Raw genomic sequence first — 25,674 nt, 5'->3', positions numbered from 1 at the left:
CCGGTGAGGCAACCAATTGTTTACTTTGAACGATTCCCTTTTCCCTTTTCCTTTTTTGAGACAGGGTTTCTTTGTGTAACAGCCCGGCTGTCTTGGAATTCTTTTTTTTTAAAGCAGGCTGAACTCGAACTCACAGACATCCGCTTGCCTCTGTCTGCCGAGTGCTGGGATTAAAGGTGTGCACCTACGCCGATTTGGAAACAATTCTAATTACTGCTGCTGTGGCTATATAGTGGGGTCATATTGGAAACTCCGTCCTAAGAGATCCAAAGGTCTGAGGAGAAGCACTAACCACGGGCGCTGTCACTGTGCACTCAAGCACCGCCCTCTGTGCTCCCGGCCCGCCCCCCTCGGAGCACCGCCCAATCTGCGCCAGGGGGGCGTGACAATGTCCGCTGACAGCCTTTGGGAAGGCAGGTGAGGGGTGGAGCCCCACTTACGCACTGCTAACGCCTGCGCAAGACAGCGAGGGGCGTGGCCCCGGCTCCAGGCCGGAAGCGGGAGGCTGGAGGGGCGGGCCGGCTGGTGTCCCCTTTCCGGCCGGTCCCCATGGAGGCGCTGGGGAAGCTGAAGCAGTTCGATGCCTACCCTAAGACTCTGGAGGACTTCCGGGTCAAGACCTGCGGGGGCGCCACGGGTAGGTCTCATTGCGGGCAGGGTTGCACGGAGGGAGCTGTCCTCGCGTTTGGCTCAAGCTCCCGGACTCTCCCTGGCCTGCTAGGGGATGAGGGGTGGGATACAGGCCATTCCAAATCTCGCTCTCACCCTGCAGTGACCATCGTCAGTGGCCTTCTCATGCTCCTGCTGTTCCTGTCCGAGTTGCAGTATTATCTCACCACGGAGGTAAGGGGCGTGGCCTGGAACGTGGGCGGGGCTTGACATTCTAAGGGTAGGACCCTTAAAGGTGGGAGAGGGGAGGAGAGGAGTAGGGGCCAATCTGACTGAGGTAGTCACGCTCTAGGTGCATCCTGAGCTCTACGTGGACAAGTCTCGGGGGGATAAACTGAAGATCAACATCGATGTTCTTTTCCCACACATGCCTTGTGCCTGTGAGTACCTGATTGTGAGTGGGAGTTGGACTCCTGGATGTACCAGGTGGGCTTCCAGATTTACACCTCTGGCCTTAGATCCTGGAGTAGATGCCGGGTCACCCTCATTCCCCAAGTCCAGTTCTTTCTCGAGATACATCTTTCCCATCAATGCTGAGCTCTCCAGGTCCTTGGAGTCAGGTGCCTTAGCTGGCCTCTCTGTTTCCAGACTTGAGTATAGATGCCATGGATGTGGCCGGGGAGCAGCAGCTGGATGTGGAGCACAACCTGTTCAAGAAACGACTAGACAAGGATGGCATCCCCGTGAGCTCAGAGGCTGAACGGCATGGTAACCAAGGGAGGGGGACAGGTCTCCAACCCTGGAGCTGGACATTCTTGCCCTGCCTTCCAGAAAGAAGAGGGCTTATTACAGGCTCCGTGACACATTAGACAGAAGTCAGCTGGCTTGCCTAGGGTTCTACAGCAGTTAAAAGTCAAGAGTCAGTTGAATCCGTGCTTCTGGTATTGAGTAAGAACCTTAGGGGCTGGAGAGATGGCTCAGTGGTGAAGAGCAGAATGCTTTACTTGGTTATCATTTCCCAAGCTTGAGCCTGGGGTCTTCCTTGGGTAAAAGCTGTCCGGTGTTTACTTTCCCAACTCATTGGCCAGAACACTTTTCCCCACTGCACTGCAAGTATCCTAAGATTAAGAGTTTAAATTCTCAAGTAGAATTGCCTGGGTTCAGCTCTAAACTGGTGGTAACCTGTAGCAACCCATACATGAGATGAAGAATTGGATGTAGCTCGAACAGATCTCAGTTTAAGGTGCTTTGGCTTTGAGATGGTTGGAAAGCATGCCCATTCAACCATTTAGGTCCTCCCTTTCAGTAGAGGAGCCAGAATTATTCGAAATACTCAGTACTTTGTTAGGAAAACATGTCAGATGGTTTTGCCCAGCAGTCGGGTGTGTGTTAAGTATTCTCTGAGCTCGTTTAAGGCAGTATAGATTAAGCTATAATGTTCTGTATCTTAGATGTATTAAATGCATTCTAAAATATCAGAATATAATATTTTACCAATTGTAACCTCATCCTGAGTTGGGGATCAGCAATACATAATCAGTAACACAACCCGCAGCAGTCTTTATAAAAGACCTAGTATAGAGTGCCCACTTGGAGCATCCTTTCCCTAAATTGCTGTCTCTGTTACCTTCGGCCCATCTCACTGTGTAGCTCTGACTGACCAGAACTCACTCTGTAGACCAGCCATGAAACTCAGATCCTCCCGCCTCTGTCTCCCAAGTGCTGGGACTAAGGGTGTGTGCCACTACTCCCAGCTCAGACCCAGTTTCAGGGTTTTATAGGGATGAAACAGGACAACATGAAGTTACCTGTGCCAGCTGATACTTAGTATCTACTGCTGTTTCCTAATTAATACGGAGTATATGTACAGGGATGAATGACTGACAGTCATGCGTTGTGTTATACAAATATTAGCTTTGGTTTTTCCCAACCATGGGACTCGTGGGAGGGAACTGTGGTTGTGGATATCACTGTGTCTGCTTCATGCTGGACTTTTTGCCTCTGCCCTGCCCTTAGAGCTTGGGAAAGTCGAGGTGACAGTGTTTGACCCCAACTCACTGGACCCCAATCGCTGTGAGAGCTGCTATGGTGCTGAGTCTGAAGATATCAAGTGAGCCACACCCTGGGGCATGAAGCAGGGGTTTCACCAGGCTCTGTGGTTAGCCAGCCTCAGCCCTGTCCTGACTGTCGCATGGGGAGTTAGAACTAAGAATTTAGAGGAGGTATAAGCCTCATTACTGATCCTGATGACAGTAAGTGGGCAGGCCCACTGACCACAGCACACCTGGGGGATAAGGCGGAAGTGGCTGCCGCTCTTCAGTCTAGAGAATCAGCTGCCAGGCGTCCAGGCCTTGTCTTCAGTCTGAGCCACATCACTTCTCTATGTATTAATAAAGGAGGATAATGACACCCTCCTTGCCAGAGTCACATAAGGATTAAGTGTATGTTGCATGTAAAGCTCTGCCGTACAGGGCCAAAGGCACATTATTAAGTTTCCAGTATGTGCTAGCCACTGTGTGATTTCCCAGCCCCAAACACTGGGAGGTTAACAGGTCTAGAGAGATGTACTTTTTAGAAAGAGGGAGAAATAATAATAATGTTGCATGTAGCCTAAAATTTGCCGTTGTAGCCATTTTTATGTATACAGTTAATTGGCATGAAGGACGTCCACACTACCATCTACAGCGGGCAGAATAGCTTTGGTGTTCCCAAGGGCACTGTGGCTGGGCTCTCATTCCTTCATGCCTTCTCGACAGGTGCTGTAACAGTTGTGAAGATGTTCGGGAAGCGTATCGCCGTCGAGGCTGGGCCTTCAAGAACCCAGACACCATTGAACAGTGCCGACGAGAGGGCTTCAGCCAGAAGATGCAGGAGCAAAAGAACGAGGGCTGCCAGGTGTATGGCTTCTTGGAAGTCAACAAGGTACCAGGAGGGACAGAGGTGAAGACAGCTGGCTGAGCCAGACTGGGAGAGCCCTATAGCTGATGTGGAGAATGAGAGAAAATGTCTCCTGCAGGTGGCTGGAAACTTCCACTTTGCCCCTGGGAAGAGCTTCCAACAGTCTCATGTGCACGGTGAGTGATCCAGGGTCAGCCAGGGGCGATTAGCTCTTGGATTCCCTCCTGGCAGGTTGGTGTGCCCCTTACTAGACCAGTGTTCTTTTAACTTGAGCCAGAGTAGGAGAGTAGTTTAGTACAGTGATAAAGAGTATAGGGCAGGCTGTGGCTCAGTTAGTAGGGTGTTTACCAAGCATACCTGGCTTTGATCTCGTCTGTGAGGTACAGGAGTTAGGGTTATTGCACAGAGCGTGGTTTACATGCTTCTTTATTTAGTGCTAACCATCCCTCCTAACCCCCGAAATCAGGTGACTGTGTGTGGGAAGCTCTGGGCAAGCACAGCTGGATTGGAACTCAGATTCGGTACCCTTAGCTGTGTTTTTTTATTCATTCACTAGACATTAGTAATTACCTACTAGGTGCCATGTGTTTGTTAGTCTAGATATGAAGATGCGCAGTCCGTAAAGTCCCTGCACTCAGAGTATTCAGCCAGACAGCTGGGCATGGATCACATACCTACAATCCCAGCATTTGGAAGGTAGAGACAGGAAGATGAGTTCAAGGTCATCCTCACGTAGCATGTTTGAGACTAGCCTTAGTTACATGAGTCCCTGCCTCAACACCCTGCTCTCTCTCTCTCTCTCTCTCTCTCTCTCTCTCTCTCTCTCTTTCTCTCTTTCTCTCTCTCTCTCTCTCTCTCTCTCTCTCTCTCTCTCTCACACACACACACACACACACACAAAATAAAAGGACACAAACAGGCATAGAAAGTACATGATATATCTTCTACTAATAAGTAATGTGAACCAAGCCAAAGACCAGCCTGTTCTACACGGTTTTGGGCTAGCCAGTACTATATAGTGAGACACTGTCTCTAAATAAATAGATAACAGAAATGTGATGTAGACCAAAACAAACAGAATAAAGATGAAGGAGGGATAGTGTCTGCTGTCTTAGTTATGGTGGTTTAGGAAAGCGTGTGGGATTACACTTGTGCAAAGACCCGAGGAAAGTGAGGTGGCCGGCAGCGTTGATGCCTAGGGAGTGTAGCCGGTGAGAGCAGTGACTGTAGATGCTCAGGGCCTGCATGTCCCGGTGTCAGTAAGACAGGATGCCTGAACACGGAAGAGCATGGTTGACCACAGACTGAGGGAGGACAGCTGCACAGGGATCAGGACCTTCTGTGCTGTGTGAGAAGCCGACTTCACCTTTACAAATAAGCATGATGGCTCAAACCTTTGATCCCAACACTCAGAAGGCAGAAGTAGGAAGGTCTCTATGAGTGCTAGGCCAGCCAGCGCTCCATGGTAAGGTCTCGTCTCTCCCTCCCAAAAACAAACACATAGTGACCGTCCCCTGACGGTGTGCAGGCTGGAGGAGGATAGGGCACCATGTGAGAGCACAGAGAAGGTGGTCTCAAAGATGGTGGGTGAAGCATGGATCAGAGCGCTGGAGAAGCCGTGGGTTCTGGAGACATTAAAGGTAGAACTGGGAAGACACTGATGGATGTGACAGAGAAGGCCAAAGGGTCCAGAACAGCTGCAGAGTTTTCTGCCTGAGTAGTGGGAAGGTCAAAAGACCTTAGGATTGGGTGGGGGGTGGTTGTTCATAGGTGTGGGTATAGAACAGATAATCAGCTCCTGACACCTTCAGACCAGCAGGATTTTCATTTCCCAGGTTCTGTGGTTACCAAGTAAATGTTTACCAGGAGTTGGGGGAGACACAAATGTTGAACCTCCCACATATTTAGAGCTCTCCCTGCCAGGAGAGTTTGAGAAGAAGGGAACCCAAAGGGCTGAGTACCTCCAGGCCTCAGGCATTAGAGGAGGCTAAGGATAGCAGGTGACCAGGGGAGCAGAGGATGGAATGTTAGGGGCATCAGTGCCATGGCTGAAATGGGTTGTGTGGGAGCGTGTTGAGGGCACAAGTGCTTGAAATTGAAGCTGTGGACAGACGTCATCACTACCATTGTCCAAGTTTAGACAGTGGTGACAGCTGAGGCCTAGGAAGTGGAGGACAAGACCAAGAAGAAAGGAAGGAAAGAGTGTCCAGGAACTGGTGCACAGGCCTCAGGAGGCTCACGTGCAGGGCTGTGCGTGTGCAGGGAAGACACTGTAACACAGCAAAAGTGAGGCTAGAGACAAGAGTGACAGTGTGGCAGGCAGATCTGGAGAGGAGACAGTCTAGTGCCTGAGCCTGAGGACAGTCAGGAAAACACACGCAGGGTTGCCTCTAGCTGCTGCTCTGGAGTAGGAAGCAAGGTCATTAGCTGACAGCTAAGGAGAGGGGGGTGGAGGTGGTGGAGATTTGAGAGAGGCCACATGGGCACCTCTGGTTTCTGGAACACACGAGGGATCCTCTGGGGTTTAGGGATGCTCCATGCTGCCCAGATAGGAGTTAGGAGTGCATGAAGAGGCTGTCACAGAGGTGCACCATGGGAAGAAGTGAGCACTTGGGGTTGGGGTAGGACTGGAAGCCAGTAAGGAAACAGAGGCAGCAGACTGCTGCAGGCCTTTCATGTGGTGGCACAGGACACTTGGATTTGGGGTACTAGAGGGCGGGAAGGAACAGGAGGAGGTTAGCAGGCCGGTGGCCAGAGCATGAGGAACTTGTGGTTAAAACTAAAACGGGGTGTAGCTACTGCTAATGTCAGATTAGGGAACGACCAACAACTAGAGGTACGGGTTGGGAGAGAGGTACAGGGAGGGGCCTACCCAGGAACTATGAGGACTGGATATTGGAAGGCTCCTGTACATGACTGTGGGACTCGAGAACAGCTGTGACTTAGCTGTCATCAAGGATGGACAGTCCTGGGGGTGCCTAATAGTATTTTGTGGTTACACAAGTAGGGGTGCCTTGATCTGCACCAGAGCTGAGGATTGCGGATCAGGGAACCGTGATATGATGGCAGTAAGGAGCTAGAAAGGTCTCTGTTTTGGCCAAAGCGGGGATAGGTATGGGAGACCACATAGTAACTGAGGGGATAGAGTAGAGCTGGTGCCCGTGGGTGACAAAAGGGTGAAGGGCCTGGGTAGAGGCTGAAGACAGGAGTCTTTCTTCCTGGTGGGGTGTGGCTGGGTAGGAGTTAGGATCACATTAGGAGGTGGCTGCCAGGTAAGAGGGATGTAGGGAATGAGCAGGGTCTGCAGGCCTGAGCTACTCTAAGTCACCAAGGCGAACATTTATGGGGTCCTGTACAGTAGCTCTGTTGGTCTTTCTGGCTACAGTGTAGTCTGTGCCTGCATTGGGGGAAAGGAAGAGGGAGCAGGTGAGTGGCTCAGAGGACCTTGCGGAGCTCTGGAGTCCTGCATCTCTACTCTGGAGTAAAGTGGAGTTTCTGCAACTAGAGCGAGGTATTCACATCACTGTAGAAAAGCATGGCTCCAGGCTCACAGACACTCAGGGCTGGCTTCACAGCAGCATGTCTGTGCCTCCTCCTAAGTCACCTCAGAGTCACGGACCCTAGGGAACTGACTCTGAGCACAACAATGCTCATCCACAGAGCCCCAGTGCCTGTGGCCAGACATCTGCCAGAGGCCTCAGTATTTTTTTTTTTTTTAATCCTTATTGATCGAAGTGTGAATGATACAGGTGTGGTATAATATCTTGTAAAGTTGACGAGGTATTGCCTCTTAGATCCTCCTGGTTCTTAAGACCACCCTCTGCAGAGAATAACTCAGACCAAGCACTTTGCCTGGGTCATGCAGCTGGGAGAGGGTTTAAGGCTCAAGGTCTTTGGTTCTTAGACTATTTTCTGCTTATGCTGTCTTCTGTGCCTTTTGGTCCTGGAAGAGACCTTTTGGCTGGGGCTAGACCTTGTGCTGAAGCAGGAGTGTCAGTCCTCCTTCCTACCATGGGTCTTGCTCCATAGATCTCACTGTGAAGCTCTGAACCTGTTCTCTTCCTCCTCTCTCCCTCCCCCATGCTGCAGTCCATGCTGTGGAGAGTAAGTGGCCCTGCCCCCCAGGGAGGCCAAGCCCCCAGTTCTGGGTCAACCTGCCCATGGAATGGGGAAGGTTTGGATGGGTCTGGGTTGTGTCTTTGAGGTGGGGTTCCTCACAGCAGGGCAGTTGGGATTTAAGATGAGATGAAATTGTTCCTTCAAGAACCCCTTGAGATTTCTTTGGGGAATTTTGAGGGCAGAAGCACCACAGTCTATCCCATTGCCCCCGCCCATGTTGGGGTACAGTGATTTGCTATTAACTATAATTAGTTATCAACCAATTAGTAGGTTTTGTCTCCTGAGCTAAAAGCCCCTCCCAGAGTCAATTGCCTAGAGCTCCTCTGTCAGGGAGGGAAAATGTGTGTTCTTGCCCACCCAGGGTGAGGGTGTGAACTCTCACCCAGGTCCAGGGCAGGCCCTAGCCAGCTGGCCTTAAGGAGGTCAGATGTAGGAGGGTGAGGGTGACTAGGGCTTCGAGAAGAGCTAGGTACGTAATACCCCACAGGGGAGGAAGACAGCCAGAGATGATACTCAGGAGCAGCCAGGAACCTGGTCCTGCCTGCCTAATGACCCTTTCTTCTTCTCTCCTAGTTCATGACTTACAGAGCTTTGGCCTTGACAATGTACGTACCAGTGGGAATGGAGGGTGGGTGGCATGGACACTGGGCTAGTCACGTCTGACGTGGGGGCAGAGAAGCCCCTCTCCATTGTCGGGCTGGTGCTCCAGACTCAGGGCAGAGATGGGGTTGTGGAGCAAGAGATGGGGTTCTGGAGCTTATCCTTGAGAAGGAACTTCAGAGTAAGGCCAGGAGGGAGTGTGACACTTCTAGGAAGCCACCTAGTGGATATAGATGGCCAAGGCTGACAAAGTTGACAGGGCCAGAGCACGTGGGACGTGGCAGTCACACTGAGGAATCTGTTCTTTCCTTTCAGAACAGAGGGCATTTGCCCACTCACCTTAACCAGGGGCAGAGCATAGTCAGATTTGCATTTCTAAGCATCCCTCAAGAAAGCTGGTAATTAGGGGCTCTGGCTTAGGCCTTCATCTCTTGAGAGGTCCAGGCAGGACCAATGTCTACTGTGCACTCCATGACTCTTTGAAGTTGTACCTTAACCCTGGAGCTCCAGGAACCTATAGACTGAGTAGGGAGTTCCTAAGGGGAAATGGGAGATGGCTGGTGCAGCCACTCCCTCCATTAAAGGCTCTCACCTGCACTGACAGACTTGGGCATCCCTCTTCGCTATTCTAGAGAGTTTGGGGTGGAGTGGGTTGTGTACTGTCAGGCCTCAGTCACTGATATTTCTTGCAGATCAACATGACCCACTACATCAAGCACTTGTCATTCGGGGAGGACTATCCAGGCATTGTGAACCCCCTGGACCATACCAATGTCACTGCACCCCAAGGTACCATACTAGGAGGTAGCCCCTTCTCCCATCAGAACCCTGCCTGGCACCCATGCCCTGTGCTTGCTTCTCCACACAGCCTCCATGATGTTCCAGTACTTTGTGAAGGTGGTGCCCACGGTCTACATGAAAGTGGACGGGGAGGTGAGCTAAGGGAGCAGAGGCGACAAGCTCCGACTTGTTGCCTAGTACTTAAAGACCTTTGTGTACTTCCTTCAGCCTGGGGAAGGAGGTACTGCTCTTATTCCATGTAATGATGCAGTGCTGGGGCCCAAAGAGGAGCGGTCTGCCCTCACTGCAGTCTTCCTGCTTCTCATACCACCTCTGGACATCCCCTGGGTTCTTAGTGACTCCCATTGTTTTTATGTTCTGGGCTGGTTAGCCAGGCCAGGCATCCTTTGGGCCTGCTGTGTTCTGTGTCTATAGAGCAGCCAGGCTGTGGAGTGCTGTAACAGGGCTAAGGGGCAAGGAAGAGTCCCAGCTTTAGAGTGCCTCTGCAAGAGTTGGTTCTCACCCCTGGACCTCCAGCAAAGGTATTGGCTAGATGTAGCTAGGACCGGCCAACTGTACGGTGCTCACTAGTAGGGCCAACTGGACAGTTAGGTGACCAGACAGGGCTCCAGAGGACCTCTTACAGTGCTAGTGACCAACATGGGATCATTCTGTCCCTTCATATAGTCACAGCCTCATGAAGGGCACAACTCAGGTTCTGAGCCTTACCCTCTGGGACCCTTCCTACCACAGGTGCTGAGGACAAACCAGTTCTCCGTGACCAGGCACGAGAAGGTTGCCAATGGACTGCTGGGTGATCAGGGCCTGCCAGGGGTCTTTGTGCTGTATGAGCTCTCACCAATGATGGTGAAGCTGACAGAGAAACACAGGTGAGGGTATGGAGTGGCTCAGGGCCAGTGAGAGCAGGTGCCTGCTGAGCCTCCTGTTCCTATGAGAGCAGGTGCCTGCTGAGCCTCCTGTTCCTATGAGAGCAGGTGTCTGCTGAGCCTCCTGTTCCTATGAGAGCAGGTGTCTGCTGAGCCTCCTGTTGCCTCTGCAGGTCCTTCACCCACTTCCTGACAGGTGTGTGCGCCATCATTGGAGGCATGTTTACAGGTAAGAGAATCCAGAGCACTTTTTTGGGGAATGGGTGCCCCCGACTTTCCTGTGCTGTGGCTTTGAGAGTATACACATACTGAGCAGGTGTCCACTGCTGAGTGACATCCTCGGCAGTGCCCGGGCTTTGGTTGGGGAAGAGGAATGCCTTAAGGACCAAGGAAAATGCTGGCTGGCCAGTTAGGTGACAGGCAGGGGTCCACAGGAGCCACTGCTAGTCACGGTTTCTCTCTCAGTGGCTGGACTCATTGACTCGCTCATCTACCACTCGGCTCGGGCCATCCAGAAGAAAATTGACCTAGGGAAGACAACGTAGTTCTCTTCCTTCCCCATCGCTCATCCTGCCCTCTCTTCCCTGTGAGCTTATCTTCCAGTCTGTCAGCTACCCATCCTCCTCTCCCTCAGTCAGCCCAGCCAGGGTGATAAATATGAATTGTGATAGGAATGATTGGTCTCAGTGTGATTCTTGGGATCTGGCTGGAACCTAGGGACAGTCTCTTCTCTTAGTTACAAATTGAAACCCATCGTGACTGACAGGCCAGGGTCAGCCCTTAGGGAGTCTCATGTGCATCCCTGTTTAACGTGGCTCTATTTACACCAGACTGATAACCTGCTTCACAACCATGGCCTTAGCCCCTCTTCGGTGACCAGACAGAACTTTCTAGGTAAATCTCTTGGAGCCACCACAGCTTGTGAATAGATGGTTCCAGTGTCCCTGTCACAGAGCTTGGGTCCAGGGTGGAACTGACAGCTAAAGCAGAGGCTGCTTCCCACAGCCTGGCCTCAGCCCTGTGGTGGTTCTCACTGTCGCCGCATAGAGAAAACACATAGACCTATAAAGACTTCTAAATGGAAGCAAAGCTGAAAGGCAAGGAGAGAGGCAGCCTCTGCCATTTTAGACACAGCCAGCACCACACCACCGCTTCTCATTAGAACCCTTATCTGTGTCTAGAGAATCAGGGCCTAGAGGCCTCATCAGTCCACAGCCCCAGGAGCCAGGACAGCAGCCAGGAGCTAGTTGATAAGATGGTAGCAGTAAAGCGTACTGCAGTGATGCCAGCAAGATCACTGGAGGGCACTGTGCCTGAGGTCCAGTGTCCCCTCAGAGTCAGGGTGATGACTCTTTCCCTTGTTAACCTGGGGTCCTTCTGGTGACGTACCTATCCTTGGCTTCTGTGAGGTGGTCTGCCCCATACTCTTAGGTAGGTCACCATCTTGGAGCTGGTGAAAGTTAACAAGACAGAGTGCTTAGATGTCATGGGAGGCAGAGCCATGAACAGAAGAATGGAGGGACCAGCCACTGGCAGGGACTGAAAGGCTGCTGTGGAGTATAGGTGACAGTGACTTCACAGCTTGTTCTTTCTGGGATCACGTGGGCAGTCTTCCATCCCTTTGCATTCTAGCAAACCCCAGTTTCTGGAGCTACCTGAGAGCATCTATCCTGCACCACCTATAATAATAAACAGCCCTGGCCTGTGATAAAGTTTATTGAACCCAAGGACTGAACCCTTCCAGGTCACAGTGGAAGGAAGGTCTTCCAGAGCAGGTCTGAAAGATCGGGACCCTGAGGTGTGTCCCTGGTCACTTGAACTAGTGTCTATGGATGGGGCTGAAGATGACCTCGCTGATCTGTCCAGGGATGGTGTAGAAGACGAGGAGGAGGAAGACCGTGACTAGCGCCAGCAGCAGCAGCAACACCAGGATGCGCCAGTATCGGCGCCAGATGAAGAAGACGAAAGTCTTGAGGGGGTTCACAAACCAGTTGAAGGAGGTTTTGGGTCGGCTGTTGGAGAAGGGTGGAGTCACAGTGACCAGGAAGCCCCTGCCAGTGACCCCACCTCCCTAAACTCAGGTTACTTACTTGGGCTTCTCCAGAGGCTCTGGCTCCTTTCGCCCCCTCCCAACTGGCCGCTTCTCTGCCTCCTCCACAGTTAGCAGTTCAAACTCTGCCTCAACCTTCCCCTAGAAAGAAATGGGGCAGTCAGTGAACACAGTCCAGCACAAGCCAGGCCTTGGTTGTTATGCACTACGTACTGTGAGGATATAGACGTTGCCCCCTGTGTCTGTGAACTCCAGGTCCTCTGGCCGGCCCTTCCTCTTCCTCCTCCTTTTCTTGTCAGCCTTAGCCTCTCTGGCCTCCCGCTCCACATTTTCCATGTCCTTCATTTTCACCACTGGCCACCAGCCCCGCAAACGCCGGCAGCGAAACAGATTGCACCTCGGCCCTGCCCCATCAAGGGCTAGTCGGACAGAACAGTGCTCGGGGTCCCGGGCACCCCTGACCATGTCTGGTAGATGCAGCTCCAGGGACCCTGTGAGAGAAAAGCTCAGTAGGTTAGGGCCAGGAGTTGAAGAGGCAGCACCCAGGGTTGCAAAGACCCCAGAGGGAAGACAGTGGACTGGCCACAGCTCTAGAAGTCTAGAATCAGACCGCCAGTCAAAGCTTACAGAGGGAGGCCAAAGGGACTTCAGGACGTTTTGGGGAAGTCTGAAGCAGAGCCTTGTGAAAGAGAGGTTACTGCTCAAGCTCCCTGAACACTGATTAGATGTACGCCTGGGGTCTGAAATCGACAGGATTCAAAGTTGAGTTAGAATGAACCAAGGGACAAAGAGGAAAAGGTTGGTGCAAGGACAGACCAAGTGTGGGCTTGAGGTTAGGAAAGCTAAGTACCAAGAAAGTCGTTGGCAGAGATTCGGTCGTAGTCCCAGACCTGCAAGACCAGCACAGCTGGCTGCCGGAACTCGGCTTCCTCCAGAGCGAAGGGTCCAGGCTTGCGCCGGACACTCACTTCCCGCTCCGTAGGCAGGTAATCAAAGCGGAACACGAAGCGCCAGTTGAAGTTGCCCTCTCCAGTCAGGGAGTTGAAATGGACGTCTGTCTCCTGTCTGTCATGCTCCAGCCCCTTTACCCAGCTGGGGAGGGAAGGTGGGTATCAGGGCTAGGGCCATACCCAGAGCATGGCTGCTACCACACAGAAGATTCGAACACAGGGTCACCATTTGCAGTTTTTTGCAGGGCAGACATTTGGCCAGCCTGGCCTGTAAGCCTACCTTTTCACATAGATGTCACTTGACATCTCTCCAGTGAGTGGATTCACATCATCCAGAACCACATCGTCCGTGTTCCAGATGACAACTCTGAGCTCATAGCTGGGGATGCAGTGGTTTCAGATTGTTAGGAAGGGTCCTGGGCATGTAGCCCAGTGGGTAGAATGCTGGCCTAACACTACAGTCCCTGGTGTGACTGCCCAGCAACTCTTAAACAGGGATGGTGGCACACAGTCCTGTAATATCAGCTCCCCCTCCCCAGAGGTTACATCCTGTCCCCAAATCACAACAACTGAAAATTTTTTGATCTTTGTTCAGCCGAGTGCTTGCCTAGCTTGGGAGAGGCCCTGGGCTCAGGCTCCAGCACTACAGCAAGGTGTGGTGATACATGCCTGTAAATGCTAGCAATGGAGCCATAGAGGCAAGAGGATTAAGAGAGTTCAAAGGTCATACAGATGCATCCCTCGGTCAGGGCCAGCAGGGGCTACATGAGACCTTATCTCAAAACACAAGAAGGGGACTATGGCGACAGAAAAGAGGTGAGTCGCATATCACCACATCCCACCATGGTCACAGCACCAGGAGTGTTCTGACCCAAGCCAGTATAGTGAGGTTCTTTACACTCGGAGTCAGAAGGCCAAAACTGTTGGTTAATTCAGCACCTATCAGCTGCAGAGTTAGAGCCACAGCAAGCCACATACGTACAACCCAAGTTCTGGGGAATAGAAGATTGTGAGGAAAGACAGGCAGAGAGGGAAGGGGTGAGAACAGAAGAGCTGGAACATGCTGGGTTTTCCCCAGTGTAGCATCATGGTTGTCAAGGGGTTGCCTAGATGTCCCTTCCCTTCATTTATTAATCCTCTCTGAATGTGTTTGGTTGAGACAGGGTCAATGAAACTGAGTCTGGCCTCTGAACTCGTGGTCCTGCCTCTGCCCTCTGAGTACAAGGGCACTCTACCATACCTGTTTTCCCTGACTGCCCAACTGCATTGTCAATCTATGTGGTTCTCATGGGACACATCTACTGGACTCCAGGCTTGGGGGGACCACAGAGAACTGGCCAATCTGTGGTACCAGAGCCCCTACCCACAGTGATAGAATCAGCTTCTAGACCAGGCAGTCCAGTGGGAAGTGGCTTTGGGCTTTGGCTCTAAAGGCATATATTTCTATTCAAGAGGCCTGGTTGGTAAGAGATGAGCCAACACACTTGGAAGCTACCTTGTCCCTAGGCTGCAAAAGGCTCTCTGGGGGGCTGGAGATGGCTCAGTGATTAAACGCACTTGTTCTTCCAAAGGACTTGGGTTCCGTTCTCAGCATCCCTCATGGGGCTTACAGTTCTCTGTGGCTTGGGAGATTTAATGCCATCCCTCTTCTAGCCTCTGCAGGCCACAAGCATGCTTGCAACACACAGACATACATGCAGACAAAAGACCAATAAACATTTAAAAAAATTATTTTTAAAGGCTTCCTAAGAGGTATACCAAGAAAAGCAGAGCCCAGAGGTAGAAGAGACACCCTCACAGAACTGCCATTTGTGTTAGCCCAAGGAGGAGCAGGGTTTACTGAAGGACATCTAGACACTGTACAGGCAATGCTCATGGGTTATGAAACTCAACTGCCATCACTTTTTGGCTAAGATCAAGTGTGAAATTCAACTACCCACAAGCCTTGGTCGGAAGTCTTGGCCTTATTCAATGGGAGCTTGGATTTTCAGAGAGTAGAGGGACATAAATCCTCTTACCTGATTGGCTGCCGAGGCTTGATGTCAACTGGGGGTGGGGCAGGCACATCACTGGGGAAGATGTCAATCCACATATGAAGGGATCCCTAAGAGCACAAAACTAGGATGCAGGGTCTTGCTAGAGAACTCCCTTTTCTGCAGGGAATCCAGTGGATGCCCTGTCCCCAATGAGGAAAAGAGGAGGGCCAAGGGCAGGAGTTACTGGGTAGATCTAAAGTGAAGGCCCCAAGGTCAAGGCAAAGTTTGGGTCCAGGATAAGGTTCCAGAGTAAGAAAATTGAAATCAAGAGTAGTATATGGTGTTCTCGAGGCCCAGATGACTAGGATGGAGCCCTGGGTTTGAACCTTGTTGGCTCAGGGTTGAGGATTCTGTAGGAACAGAATCATGAATGGGGTATACAGTTCATGACAGGTTCAAGACTCCAAGGCTGGGTGGGATGCTTACTGACACCAGGAGCCAGGGACAGTGGTAGCAGCGTGTGGGCAGAGGACTTGGGAAAAGGTCCAGAGTCAGGGGGGGGGCGGGGAATTGTGGTAAATCTTAGGGGTGCTGAAGTCCCTTCACCTGCAGCAGCCCTGGGCTGCGGGGGTGGTACAGAGGCCGCGTTTCCACATGCTCAGGTACCAGTTGGATCCCAAGTCCTGGCATCTCCTGCCAGCGCCTCAACACAAGCAATGCTTGGGCCTCTTCAGAAGCCTCATTTGTCACCTTGGGATTTCTGCCATCTGAAACAAGGGGGTGTAGGACTGGGTCCACAGCATCCCCTGCTACCCCTCCCCAACCCTGTCCTCCTCAGCAGCTCCCCACTGAGACTGAGACTACTAAATAAAGCCCGTGGCCTGTGCCAGGCATGGTGATTCACGCCCTTAATGCCAACAGAGGCAGGAGGATGTCCATGAGTTTAAGGACAACTTAGTCTACATAATGAGTTCCAGGACAGCCACGGCTACAACAGCTGCCCTCCATCAAAAAATTTAAAAAACAACCTCAAAAGGCCTAGGAGAGAGAGCAAGTTGATCATTTACAAAAAGCAGGGGTTGGGGGTGGTTTGCTGCTGTAACAAGGGACTGAAGACTGAAGAGCCAGCCATCACCTTTGATCAAACCCCGTGTAGGAGTACCCCACTAGACCTGTGAAGTGTGAACTCCAAACCCACAGACTTATAGATCTGGATCCTGTGCTCTGAGGGCTCTATCTGAGATCACTTTCTCCCAGCTTCCAGGAATCTTATCCTTACTCAGCCAAACTCACAAACATCCCTGTGCCTACTGCAATCAGTGGGCTCTACTCACAGGAGCCTGACACCTAGTGTGTCCGGTGTTTGACCTGCCTCCCTCGTACCCGCTGTGGCCTGTCCAACAGACAGGGTCTGGTACCTGGAGGCAGGGCCTCAGATGGTGTCAGAAACACTCGGCTGCCGACTTTAACAGCCCTGGCTCGGTATTCAGGGGCAGGAAGGCCACAGCGCTGGCACAGCCCAGCCAGGATCTGTGAAGGCCGGAATGCATCTCGCCAGGCATTGTATCCATCCCTGCAGGCATAAGGGAACAATGTATCAGCTAGTGCAGTGTGTGAGCACAATGGGACACTGATGAGGAAACACGGTCAAAGAGGTCAAATGGCTTAGTGCAGAAACCCTAGTACCCAAGCTCAAGTCTTGGAACTAAACTAGAATGTCTAGCTAGGGTGTAGGAGAAGTTCCCCTTTTGGAGGCAGCAATGGGGCTGTGAGGACTGGGAGATGTATCTCTTTGGAGATGTATCTCTTTGGAGATGATGTATCTCTTTGGAGATATATCAAAGGGCTTGTGGCTTACATATGAGGCCCCACACAAAGGTCTAGATGCATTCTAAGTGTCTGCAGTCCCTGCACTACTATGGGAGATGGAGGTGGAGACAGGAGACTGGAATCTTAAGAGCCAGGTGGCTTAGCACAACAGAGAGGAGACCCTGCCTCAAACAGGAAGGAAGAAGACCAACACCCAAGTCTGTCCTCAGACATTCATGTACATGTTGGTGGAACACACGTGCCCATATTCTCACACGAGTGTACTCCCATAAACACAACACATTCAAAATAATAGATTAAAGACATTTTAAATGGGAATGTGAACTTTGCATGTATTTGTTTTGGGAATGGCTTCTTGGGGCCCTGCTGGACTCACACAGCATACTGGGAGGCCAGCCCACAGTTGGCTCTGTGGTGGCTATAGAATCTGTTTTCCAGGTCAATGTGGGTCTCCCCAATGAGGTCATCAGAACCCACAAGGTCATGGTCAAATATGGCCACAGTCAGCTCTGGCTCAGCTGGGAGGGAGACAGTCAGTTCGAGGACCCTAGGCAGGAAGGAATAGTGGTTAAGGACAGCTCCAGAGACCTAGGGTGGCAGCTCTCACCACAGCTGCCCAGGCAAGAAGTCATGGAGCCAGGATGCCCCCTTTCCCAAGCCCAGGGCCCAGCCTCACTCTCCAAAGATGGGGTTGAGTTGCTTGGGGATATAGCGTTCCTTAGTGTCCTGCCGCTCCTTGCCGGTGCTCACCACCACATAGGGGTCTGCCTTGCCATTGGGGTCTGCAGGAGCCAGGTTGGTAGCCTAGGGAGTGGAATCCGAATACAGTGGAGTCAGGAGGAATGGCATTCTGGAAGCCCAAACCCTTGCTGGACCTAATGTTGGGATCTTATGAGGCGCTGGAGATCAAACCCAGGGCCTCCTCCATGCTAGCCAAGGACTCTGCCCCTGGCTCTTCTTCATTACACTGTAAGAAATACGTCATTACATTTGCAGTGAGAAGTATGTTTAGAACCCAGCGGAGAACGCCGGATAAGCTGGAAGCACAGGCCCCAGGTTCTGGCAGTTGGTCCCTAACTTGTGTTAACAGTTCAGCCTAGGGTTGAAAAGGTAGAAAAATCTATGTGACTCAGCCATAGGATGAGGTTAAGTGGGGGGTTAAGTACTAGCCACTAGGAAGATTAGACCTCTCTGAAGAATTTGCTTGAGGGTTGGGCAGTGGGAAATATGATTAGGAATATAAAACTCACTATTTTGTACCAAACTGGTATCCCGGTCACTTGTCTTTTGTCCAGGTTGGCATCTGGCTTCTGAAATAAATCTGTCATGCTCTTTCTACACTGAGTCTCCAAGACTTTTATTATGAAATGAGGATCAGTGTTTCTCACATACATAAAGAATACACTACCCACAGTCCTTTGCACTTTCCTATTTTCACCTTATGCCAGCTTTGGTTTAAGGACACAGAGCTCATCCTTTTAAACACTTCTATAATAGTCTATTTACCCATTCTTATATGCCTGAACCCAGGACCTCCTGCTTGGTAGGCAAATGTAGCCTCTCTCTCTCTCTCTCTCTCTCTCTCTCTCTCTCTCTCTCTCTCTCTCTGGGTGTGTGTGTGTGTGTATGTATGTGTGTGTGTGTGGTGTTTGTGTGTTGTGTGTGTATGATATATGTGTATGTGCTTTCATGAATGTGTGGAGCTACCTCTTAGGCCCTGGTTTGGTATTTTGATTCTCCTGCTTCCACAAATGCTAGGATTACTGATATGCATGGCTAGTTTTGGTTTTGGTTTTAATTTTCATTTTATTTGTGTGTGTATGTGTGTGTGTGTGTGTGTTGCTTGGGTTGGGTTGGGTTGGTTGTGTTGTATTGGGTTGATTGGGTTGGTTGAGTTGGGTTGGGTTAGGTTGGGTTGGTTGTGTTGCGTTGTGTTGTGTTGGGTTGGGTTGGTTGTGTTGTATTGGGTTGATTGGGTTGGTTGAGTTAGGTTGGGTTGGGTTAGGTTGGGTTGTGTTGGTTGTGTCGTGTTGTGTTGGTTGGGTTGGTTGTGTTGTATTGGGTTGATTGGGTTGGTTGAGTTAGGTTGGGTTGGGTTAGGTTTGATTTTGGTCTTACTCTACAGCCCACGTTGAGCTGAAACTCACTATGTAGTCCAGGTTGACCTGAAAATTCACAGTAATATTTCTGTCTCAGCCTCTTGAGAGCTGGAATTACAAACGTGATCCTAAGATTGGTGTTTCCTCTGCAGAGTCCCCATGGCCTTGAGCACATGCCTTATAAATGTTCTGAGCCAAACCTCAGCTCTCAGTTTTGAGTTTTTTGGATTAAACAGAACACAAATCCCAGTCAACGTGGGACCATGCTAAACACACATTCCCCAGAAAGATAGTCTTGTTGAGACAGAGTCCTTTCCCATGGGAGAGCCACCTCTTGGCCTGCCTTTCTCAGAGGTTCTGCTTCGTGCAGGGTCTTGTTTCTAGCCCCTTCCCTTGCTCAGGCTGTAAGAACCAAAGGTCTAAGTTCAGATGTGGACAAACCCTTTTGAGACAGCCTAAGCTCTGGGCTCACTTGGAATTACTACAGCTGCCTCCTCAGGAAAAGCAGATTTTCCTTTCTTTAGAACTTTGTGTTCATTAAAAAGAATTTTGTCTAGTATGTCTAGATGTATTACAAAGCACTTTATCTCAGGTCACCCTGTCTGCCCTGTTGCTAAAAGAGACAGTAAGAATGAGTTATGCTTCCCAGCAGTTCCCTAGGTGGGTCAGGTAGTAACAGAATGTCTCTTCCAATGATGTCTTAGATCTCTAAGTCAGACTGAAGCAGTGTCTACTCCAGTGACTGAGATGGGGGTAGGGGGGTTAAGTGCATAGCAACCAGCAGATCAACCTTCCCTGTTGCTCCCCAAGATTCCTTTAAGGAAATTCTGGGGCCCCACATGACAGACACAGCAATGGGAGGAACTACAGGGTATTCTGGAACTGGGATCCAGCACTATAATCTTTCCACACCCAAGAGCAGAATGTGAAGAAGTCCTAATACCAGCAAGTTTGTGAGGGAGGGGAGTCTAACCACACTCAGGATTTCTCCCGAATCCCTGAAGGAACAAGTCTCTGACCTCTGAGGACCCTTGGAGCATCTTTGTTCTGTAGACCTCATACTATTGTCTTTGCTGCCATGGGGATGAACTAGCCACTACTCACCTTCACGATATACACTCTCACCAGAAGCTTGATGGGCCGATTCTGGGGGATCCCCCTGGAGATCTGAGGCTCAGAGAAGGACTTGGCCTCTGACTCAGGGTAAATTAGGAAGGAGCCCTAAAGTAGGGGAGATAGAAGAAGGCTTGGTAAGAAAGGTAAGTTTTAAAAAATCAGTTACATTAGATGTATTGATTTTGTTTTATGCGTGAGTGTTTTCCCTGGTCTGTCTGTGCTGTGTGTGAGCACGGCTCCAGAGGTCGGAGGAGTGTACCAGGTCTCCTGGAATTGAATTTAAGGATGGCTGTGAACCAAACCATGATTCTGGAAATGGAATCTAGATCCTTTGCAAGAGCATCTAGTGCTAACCTCTGAGCCCTCTCTCTATCCAGTGCTAACCTCTGAGCCCTCTCTCCACCCAGTGCTAACCTCTGAGCCCTCTCTCCACCCAGTGCTAACCTCTGAGCCCTCTCTCCAACATGTTAGAAAGCTTTACTGGTCTTTCTGTCTCTCTTTCTTCCCCCACATGTACCTTGAACTTGCCCACAAAGTGTCCAGATGCTTCCTCTTCATCCCCATCCTGACCACCTTGTCCTCTATACAGGGGAAACACACACAGCCAGTCTTCAAAGTGGTTGAACTCATCCTCCAGAGAGCTGTTGTAGATCTGAAAGGTGAGGGGCTTCAGCAATTCTATACCCCAAATTCCAGAAACTCCCTTCTCCTGACACCCCTGTCACCTTCAGGGTGGCGATTGCTTTCTTCCGAGGCACAGAGACTTTGACATCAGTCTCCCCTTGCTCCTGGGTATCCCTGTCCCCATCTAGAAACAGCAAAATCGTCCTGGGTAAGAAATATGGGGGTGGGGTGGGTGGACAAATGGTGCATGAACAAAACTCCAGGACTCTCACCTGGATCTCCTGCATCTTCCATCTCATCATCATCGGAGCTGGACTGAAATCAAAGGCAGGTCAGAGATCCCTCCTGGTCACTCTGTGGCCCACCCCCTTTCCAGCTACACAGCCACTTCTTTTTCAGAGGTTGCCTTTATTGTCTGGCAGACCACCCACATATGGTCACTGAGTCCCTGACATGAGATGAGTCTTCACTGAGATGCTGTGAGCTGGTGAACACACACCAGACTTACTGTGAGAATGCAAATCACTTATTGTTATGATAATTACTACTGGAAATGATGCTTTATATAGATTAGTAAAACCTTATTAAAATAATCTCATTTGTTCCCTTTTACTTTTTTGTTTGTTTTTCAAGACAGGGTTTCTCTGTGTAATAGCCCTGACTGTCCTGGAATTTGCTTCCTTTTTCTTTTTTAATAAAAATTTTTAAAAAATTGAACTGGGCAGTGGTGGTGCATGCCTTTTATCCCAGCACTTGGGAGGCAGAGGCAGGCAGATCTCTGAGTTTAGGTCCAGCCTGGTGTACAGAGTGTGCATTCCTGCCTGGCCTGCTTATCAGGCTGGCCTAAACTCACAGGAATTGAGGGCTGGATTTAATGGGCTCATGTTTTATTTTTACTAGACAACTAAGTGGAAGCCAACAGAAGTACTGATATCGAACCACTAAAACTGAGCTGAAGAAAGAAAAGCTCTGGGACACACAGGGGTCTGTCGCACAAGACCCCTCCTTGCCTTTTGTCCCCCAGTTCAGGCCCTGGGACCTGCTCCTCATACCTGCCCCTGGAGCTCCTGCAGTGAGGCATAGTACTTGGACCACCAGTCCATCTCGTCTGGATCTGGGATGTCTTCCTCCAGTTCTGGCCCTTGACCTAGGAGCCCTGAGGTGAGCTTCTTGAGAGGGGCCTGAGGCAGAGAGGACTTGTGATTCTCAGCCAGTACCACCACAAACCCTGACATCCCCTCCAGCTTGTGGAACATCCCATCACCTTCAGAAGCTGTCTGGATATTCTTGCTTCAGTCAGAGACTTCTCTCCTAGGAGCGGGAAGTGATACCATGAGTTGAGGCCAGTAGAGAGCAGACTCCAGATCCCATTACATGGTCCATCTCTACCAGGATCCAGAGGGGCTTCTATCTGGTGGCCCCTGCGAAGAATGTTCCTAACCTTGAGGCTCCTGTAGCACCAGGTCTCTTGTCTCCTCCTCTGTTCCTTCCTCCTCTTGGGGATCCTCATGACCCTGGAGTGTGAATCTAAGCATGTTGGGAACAATATGGGAACCCACAAGAACGGTTCTGCCGAAGGCCCGGCGCTCAATCACCAGGATGCTCAGTGGGGGCTGCAGATATGGCTGCTCTGGCAAGTCCTAGAAACAGAGATACGGGAAGTGAGTTCAAGTTCTAGGGAAGGAAGAAAGGAGCATAGAGCAAGAGGGCAAGCAAGGCATTCTGTGCTCATATCAGCCCCTTAACACGCCATGGCCTTCAGACTCTGCCCAGGTAAAGAGAGGACGCCGCCCTCAGTTTCTTCTTACACCACACAATGGTGTTCACCCTTGAGGACTTATACCTAACCAATTATGGCAAATGGATATTATTCATTTCTAATTTTAGAAAATTAAAATATTTATTTGAATACTAACACCTTTTCAGGCATTCTAGTTGCAACTGCTTTAACAAGAGAAGCAACTAAAAGTGTCGTTTCTCATGGCCCACGTTGTTCTGTGCTTGGTGCTCCAAATCAGATTATAACAGACAATGGAACTGACTATTGCAGTCAAGCATTTGAGACTTTTTACCAACAATTTAATGTTACCCATATTATTGGGATTCCTTATAATTCTCAAGGACAAGATGCTGTAAAACAGGTATTGTGGAACTTTAAAACAATAGCTTCATAAAAATAAAAAGGGGGAAGTTACATCCCTGTACACCACAATTATTTAAATCATGGGGTTTTTTTATTTTAAAAATTTAAAATCTGGATGTCAAGGAACTCTCTGCTAAGTGTCTATGGCATTCTACAACTGGGCAAACTTATGCCCAGGTGAAATGAAAGGATCCACATACTGGCATATGCTATGGTCCTGATCAAGTATTAATGTGGGAAGAGGGTGTGTTTGTGCTTTTTCCCACGGATGCTGCAATCGCGAGCATGCTAGCTGCCAGAGTGATTGGTGAGACTTGCTGATGCTGGGACAAAGAATCATGCTGATCTTTGAGTTTGCTGAGTTCCCTGACAATGGTGACCTGGAAGCTGTATTAGATATCTGTTCCTGACCCACCTTTGCTTGCCTGTAACCCAGATTTAGACCTTGTGGGACAGAGAACATAGAGACTGGAAACTGACTTAGAAAAATTAATCAAATAGAGAAGAAGTTGTAATGGCTTTTGCCTTAACTTTAATGTAGCCAGTTATTTTGACTCAATCATAGACTGGTTTAGAAATCAATTCAATATTAGAAATAACAAGTCTTCATTGGGAAGACTGGTTCTGGACATTTTAAAAAACATTAAAAAATTCACAATTGCCTTGTGAATCTACATTGACAGTGGATAAAACTTTGAATAAATGTTAGCACATATGTTAAAGCTCCTAACCTTTTATTAATTGGTTATGTTAAAATTACTTTTGTATCTTCTATGATATTTAGTGTTAAGTTGTATTAATTGTACACTTTCCAATTGTGTTAATGTTGAATTCTGACAAGTTTGTTACAGTGGTTTATCAACCAGCTTTTGTTTTATTGCCAGTGAGTATTACAGGACCCTGGTATTCTGAAAAAAGGCTTGCAGATACTAGAAGTTAGTCAGGCTTTATACAGAAGCAAGAGGGTATTGGGCTTGATTATTGCTGGCATAGCAGTTTTAATTGTATTGATAGAAGGCACTGCTACTTTTGTTAATCATTTAGCAAAAAATGTTACTAATGTTTTGAATATTCTAGAGGACATAGATAGCACTTAGAACAACGGATTGATATTCTTTATATTATTCAACTTATTGGAGAAGAGGTTCTGAGTTTAAGAGTAAGAAGCCATCCTAAGTACCAATGGATTTGTGTCACTTCTAAACCTTACAATGATTGTCACTATTACTGGGGAAAGATTCAGAGACACTTTCAGGGTATTTGACATAGTTCTAACGCTTCTCTAGATGTCTTAGCCTTGCACACTGAGATTATTTAAAGAATGCTGCCCCACTGAGCTTCGATGCTACAGATATTGCTGATAAACTTATTCGTGGCCTGAAGTCAGTATTTCCTTCTTGGTCCAGTTCAAGAATTGCATATATGGCCTGTTTGTGCTAGCCCTTCTAGTCCTGGAAATACTTTTATTCCTGCCTGTTGTGATGAGGCTTGCCTTTAACAACATCAGCTTGCTGGCTGCCAAAATACATAGCTTGAAGCTGAGAATGAACTCTCATACAGAGTTATTGTATGACAGGTAACATTCTGTACAGTGCCTTACCAACCTATGCCAGAAGTGCATTGATGTTACACTCCATATTAATATGGAATATGGATAATGCATATTCCAAGATGGGTAACAGAAGTATTTCTGTCAGAACAACCTAAGACAGATGTAGTCTTGTTTATAAAATTAATAAGAGGGAGATGTGGAGAGCTTTTTGGCACCCCTGGACAGTTGGCGGCGGGAATTTTTTACATCACCAAGGTCAATCAGAAGCTGGTCAAGGCAGAAATCTGACTCTGACCCTATACTCAGAAAACTGGCCCAGATTAAGAATATTTACTATTGAAGCTCAAGGCAATACACTTACTTTGAAGCTCAGGGCAGAACATTTACATTTGTAGCTCAGGGCAGGCTCCGCAGATGGAGGTGTGGCATTCTCTTTGTCTTTTGGGATCCCCTTGCCCCTGATCATCTCACTTAGCCTCCAGAAGGATGTTTACAAGATCTTTGATCACTAACTTGCTTGTTCCCTGACTCAGAACTGATGTTATCTTTCTGCATGTAATTAAAGTGGTTAAAGGAGGACTGAATAAAAAAGGCTTCACTTCAGCATTAGAACTGGCTGAAGTCATGTTACAATTTTGACTAACTGGCTAGTTTTTCTTTCAGTCCTCGCTCCTGCCCTGGAGAACCTGTTGTCTGACTGAGCTGGTCTTGGACAGATAGAACTGGCTAGAAAATAAGAAGAGGGTTCCAAGAGATGTAAGAAACACCAGGAAGCAGCTTGGTCCAGCTCATCTGTCTACAGACCATCAAACTCAATAAGAGAGATTTCAGGCACATGCCTGGAAAAGAGTGAGTGCTGCCTGATCCGAGCCTCAGTATGGCCTGAATGTATCTGTTCCCTAAACACAGCCCTTGGTGGGAACATAAGATTGCAGTAGTGGGGGCTGGAGAGATGGCTCAGTGGTTAGAGCACTGACTGCTCTTCCTGAGGTCCTGAGTTCAAATCCCAGCAACCACATGGTGGCCCACAACCATCTGTAATAGGATCTGATGCCCTCTTCTGGTGTGTCTGAAGACAGCTACAGTGTACTTAGATAGATAGATAGATAGATAGATAGATAGATAGATAGATAGATAGATTACAGTATTAAATTAGCATCCATGATACCAAGATGTGGTGGTACACACCTGATATCCCAGTATTTGGGAGTCATAGGATGCATGACGATTTGAGGTTAGCTTGAGCTAATAGTAGGTCTTTGCCTCTAAAAAAAACCCAAAAGTATCAGCTGCCCGGGTATCTTGGCTGTGTGTGTTTAAGCTTTGCAGCTCCTTATATTTCCTAGATGGTAACCCATCTTAAGTAGATAGCTGGCAAAGATTTTCTTTGATTCTGAAAGTTTACCAATAAGTTTTCAAAAGAAGAAACAAACCAGGAGGT

The 25,674-nt window shown here is 49.2% G+C and overlaps 2 protein-coding genes across 2 annotated transcripts in view; one reads left to right on the top strand and one right to left on the bottom strand.

The window, feature by feature from the left end:
• The first annotated feature begins 501 nt into the window (after nt 1–501).
• ERGIC3 (ERGIC and golgi 3) lies at nt 502–10,557 on the top strand. Its single transcript, XM_080925113.1, has 13 exons — nt 502–637; nt 773–843; nt 962–1,049; nt 1,258–1,377; nt 2,626–2,719; nt 3,366–3,531; nt 3,626–3,683; nt 8,200–8,231; nt 8,919–9,015; nt 9,095–9,159; nt 9,760–9,896; nt 10,067–10,122; nt 10,359–10,557. The coding sequence occupies exons 1-13, from the start codon at nt 550–552 to the stop codon at nt 10,436–10,438; spliced, it is 1,152 nt and encodes a 383-aa protein (XP_080781239.1). The 5' UTR covers nt 502–549; the 3' UTR covers nt 10,439–10,557.
• A 1,155-nt stretch (nt 10,558–11,712) lies between these two features.
• Nucleotides 11,713–25,674, bottom strand: part of LOC308427442 (fer-1-like protein 4) — a gene marked incomplete at both ends in the record, with an annotated part of 33,613 nt that continues 19,651 nt past the window's right edge. Inside the window, 17 exons of the mRNA XM_080925565.1 lie at nt 11,713–11,905; nt 11,984–12,084; nt 12,157–12,434; nt 12,794–13,035; nt 13,174–13,272; nt 14,912–14,997; nt 15,476–15,636; nt 16,288–16,442; nt 17,076–17,246; nt 17,376–17,503; nt 19,903–20,019; nt 20,432–20,566; nt 20,640–20,722; nt 20,811–20,853; nt 21,591–21,719; nt 21,803–21,849; nt 21,980–22,178. Coding sequence (XP_080781691.1) covers nt 11,713–11,905; nt 11,984–12,084; nt 12,157–12,434; nt 12,794–13,035; nt 13,174–13,272; nt 14,912–14,997; nt 15,476–15,636; nt 16,288–16,442; nt 17,076–17,246; nt 17,376–17,503; nt 19,903–20,019; nt 20,432–20,566; nt 20,640–20,722; nt 20,811–20,853; nt 21,591–21,719; nt 21,803–21,849; nt 21,980–22,178 — 2,367 coding nt within the window. The remainder of the gene's footprint in view (nt 11,906–11,983; nt 12,085–12,156; nt 12,435–12,793; nt 13,036–13,173; nt 13,273–14,911; nt 14,998–15,475; nt 15,637–16,287; nt 16,443–17,075; nt 17,247–17,375; nt 17,504–19,902; nt 20,020–20,431; nt 20,567–20,639; nt 20,723–20,810; nt 20,854–21,590; nt 21,720–21,802; nt 21,850–21,979; nt 22,179–25,674) is intronic.

This window comes from Micromys minutus, assembly GCF_963924665.1.
Source record: "Micromys minutus genome assembly, chromosome: 11".
Classification (NCBI taxonomy): domain Eukaryota; kingdom Metazoa; phylum Chordata; class Mammalia; order Rodentia; family Muridae; genus Micromys; species Micromys minutus.
Note: the sequence above shows the minus strand (reverse complement) of the source record. Positions and strands in the feature narration are given on the sequence as shown.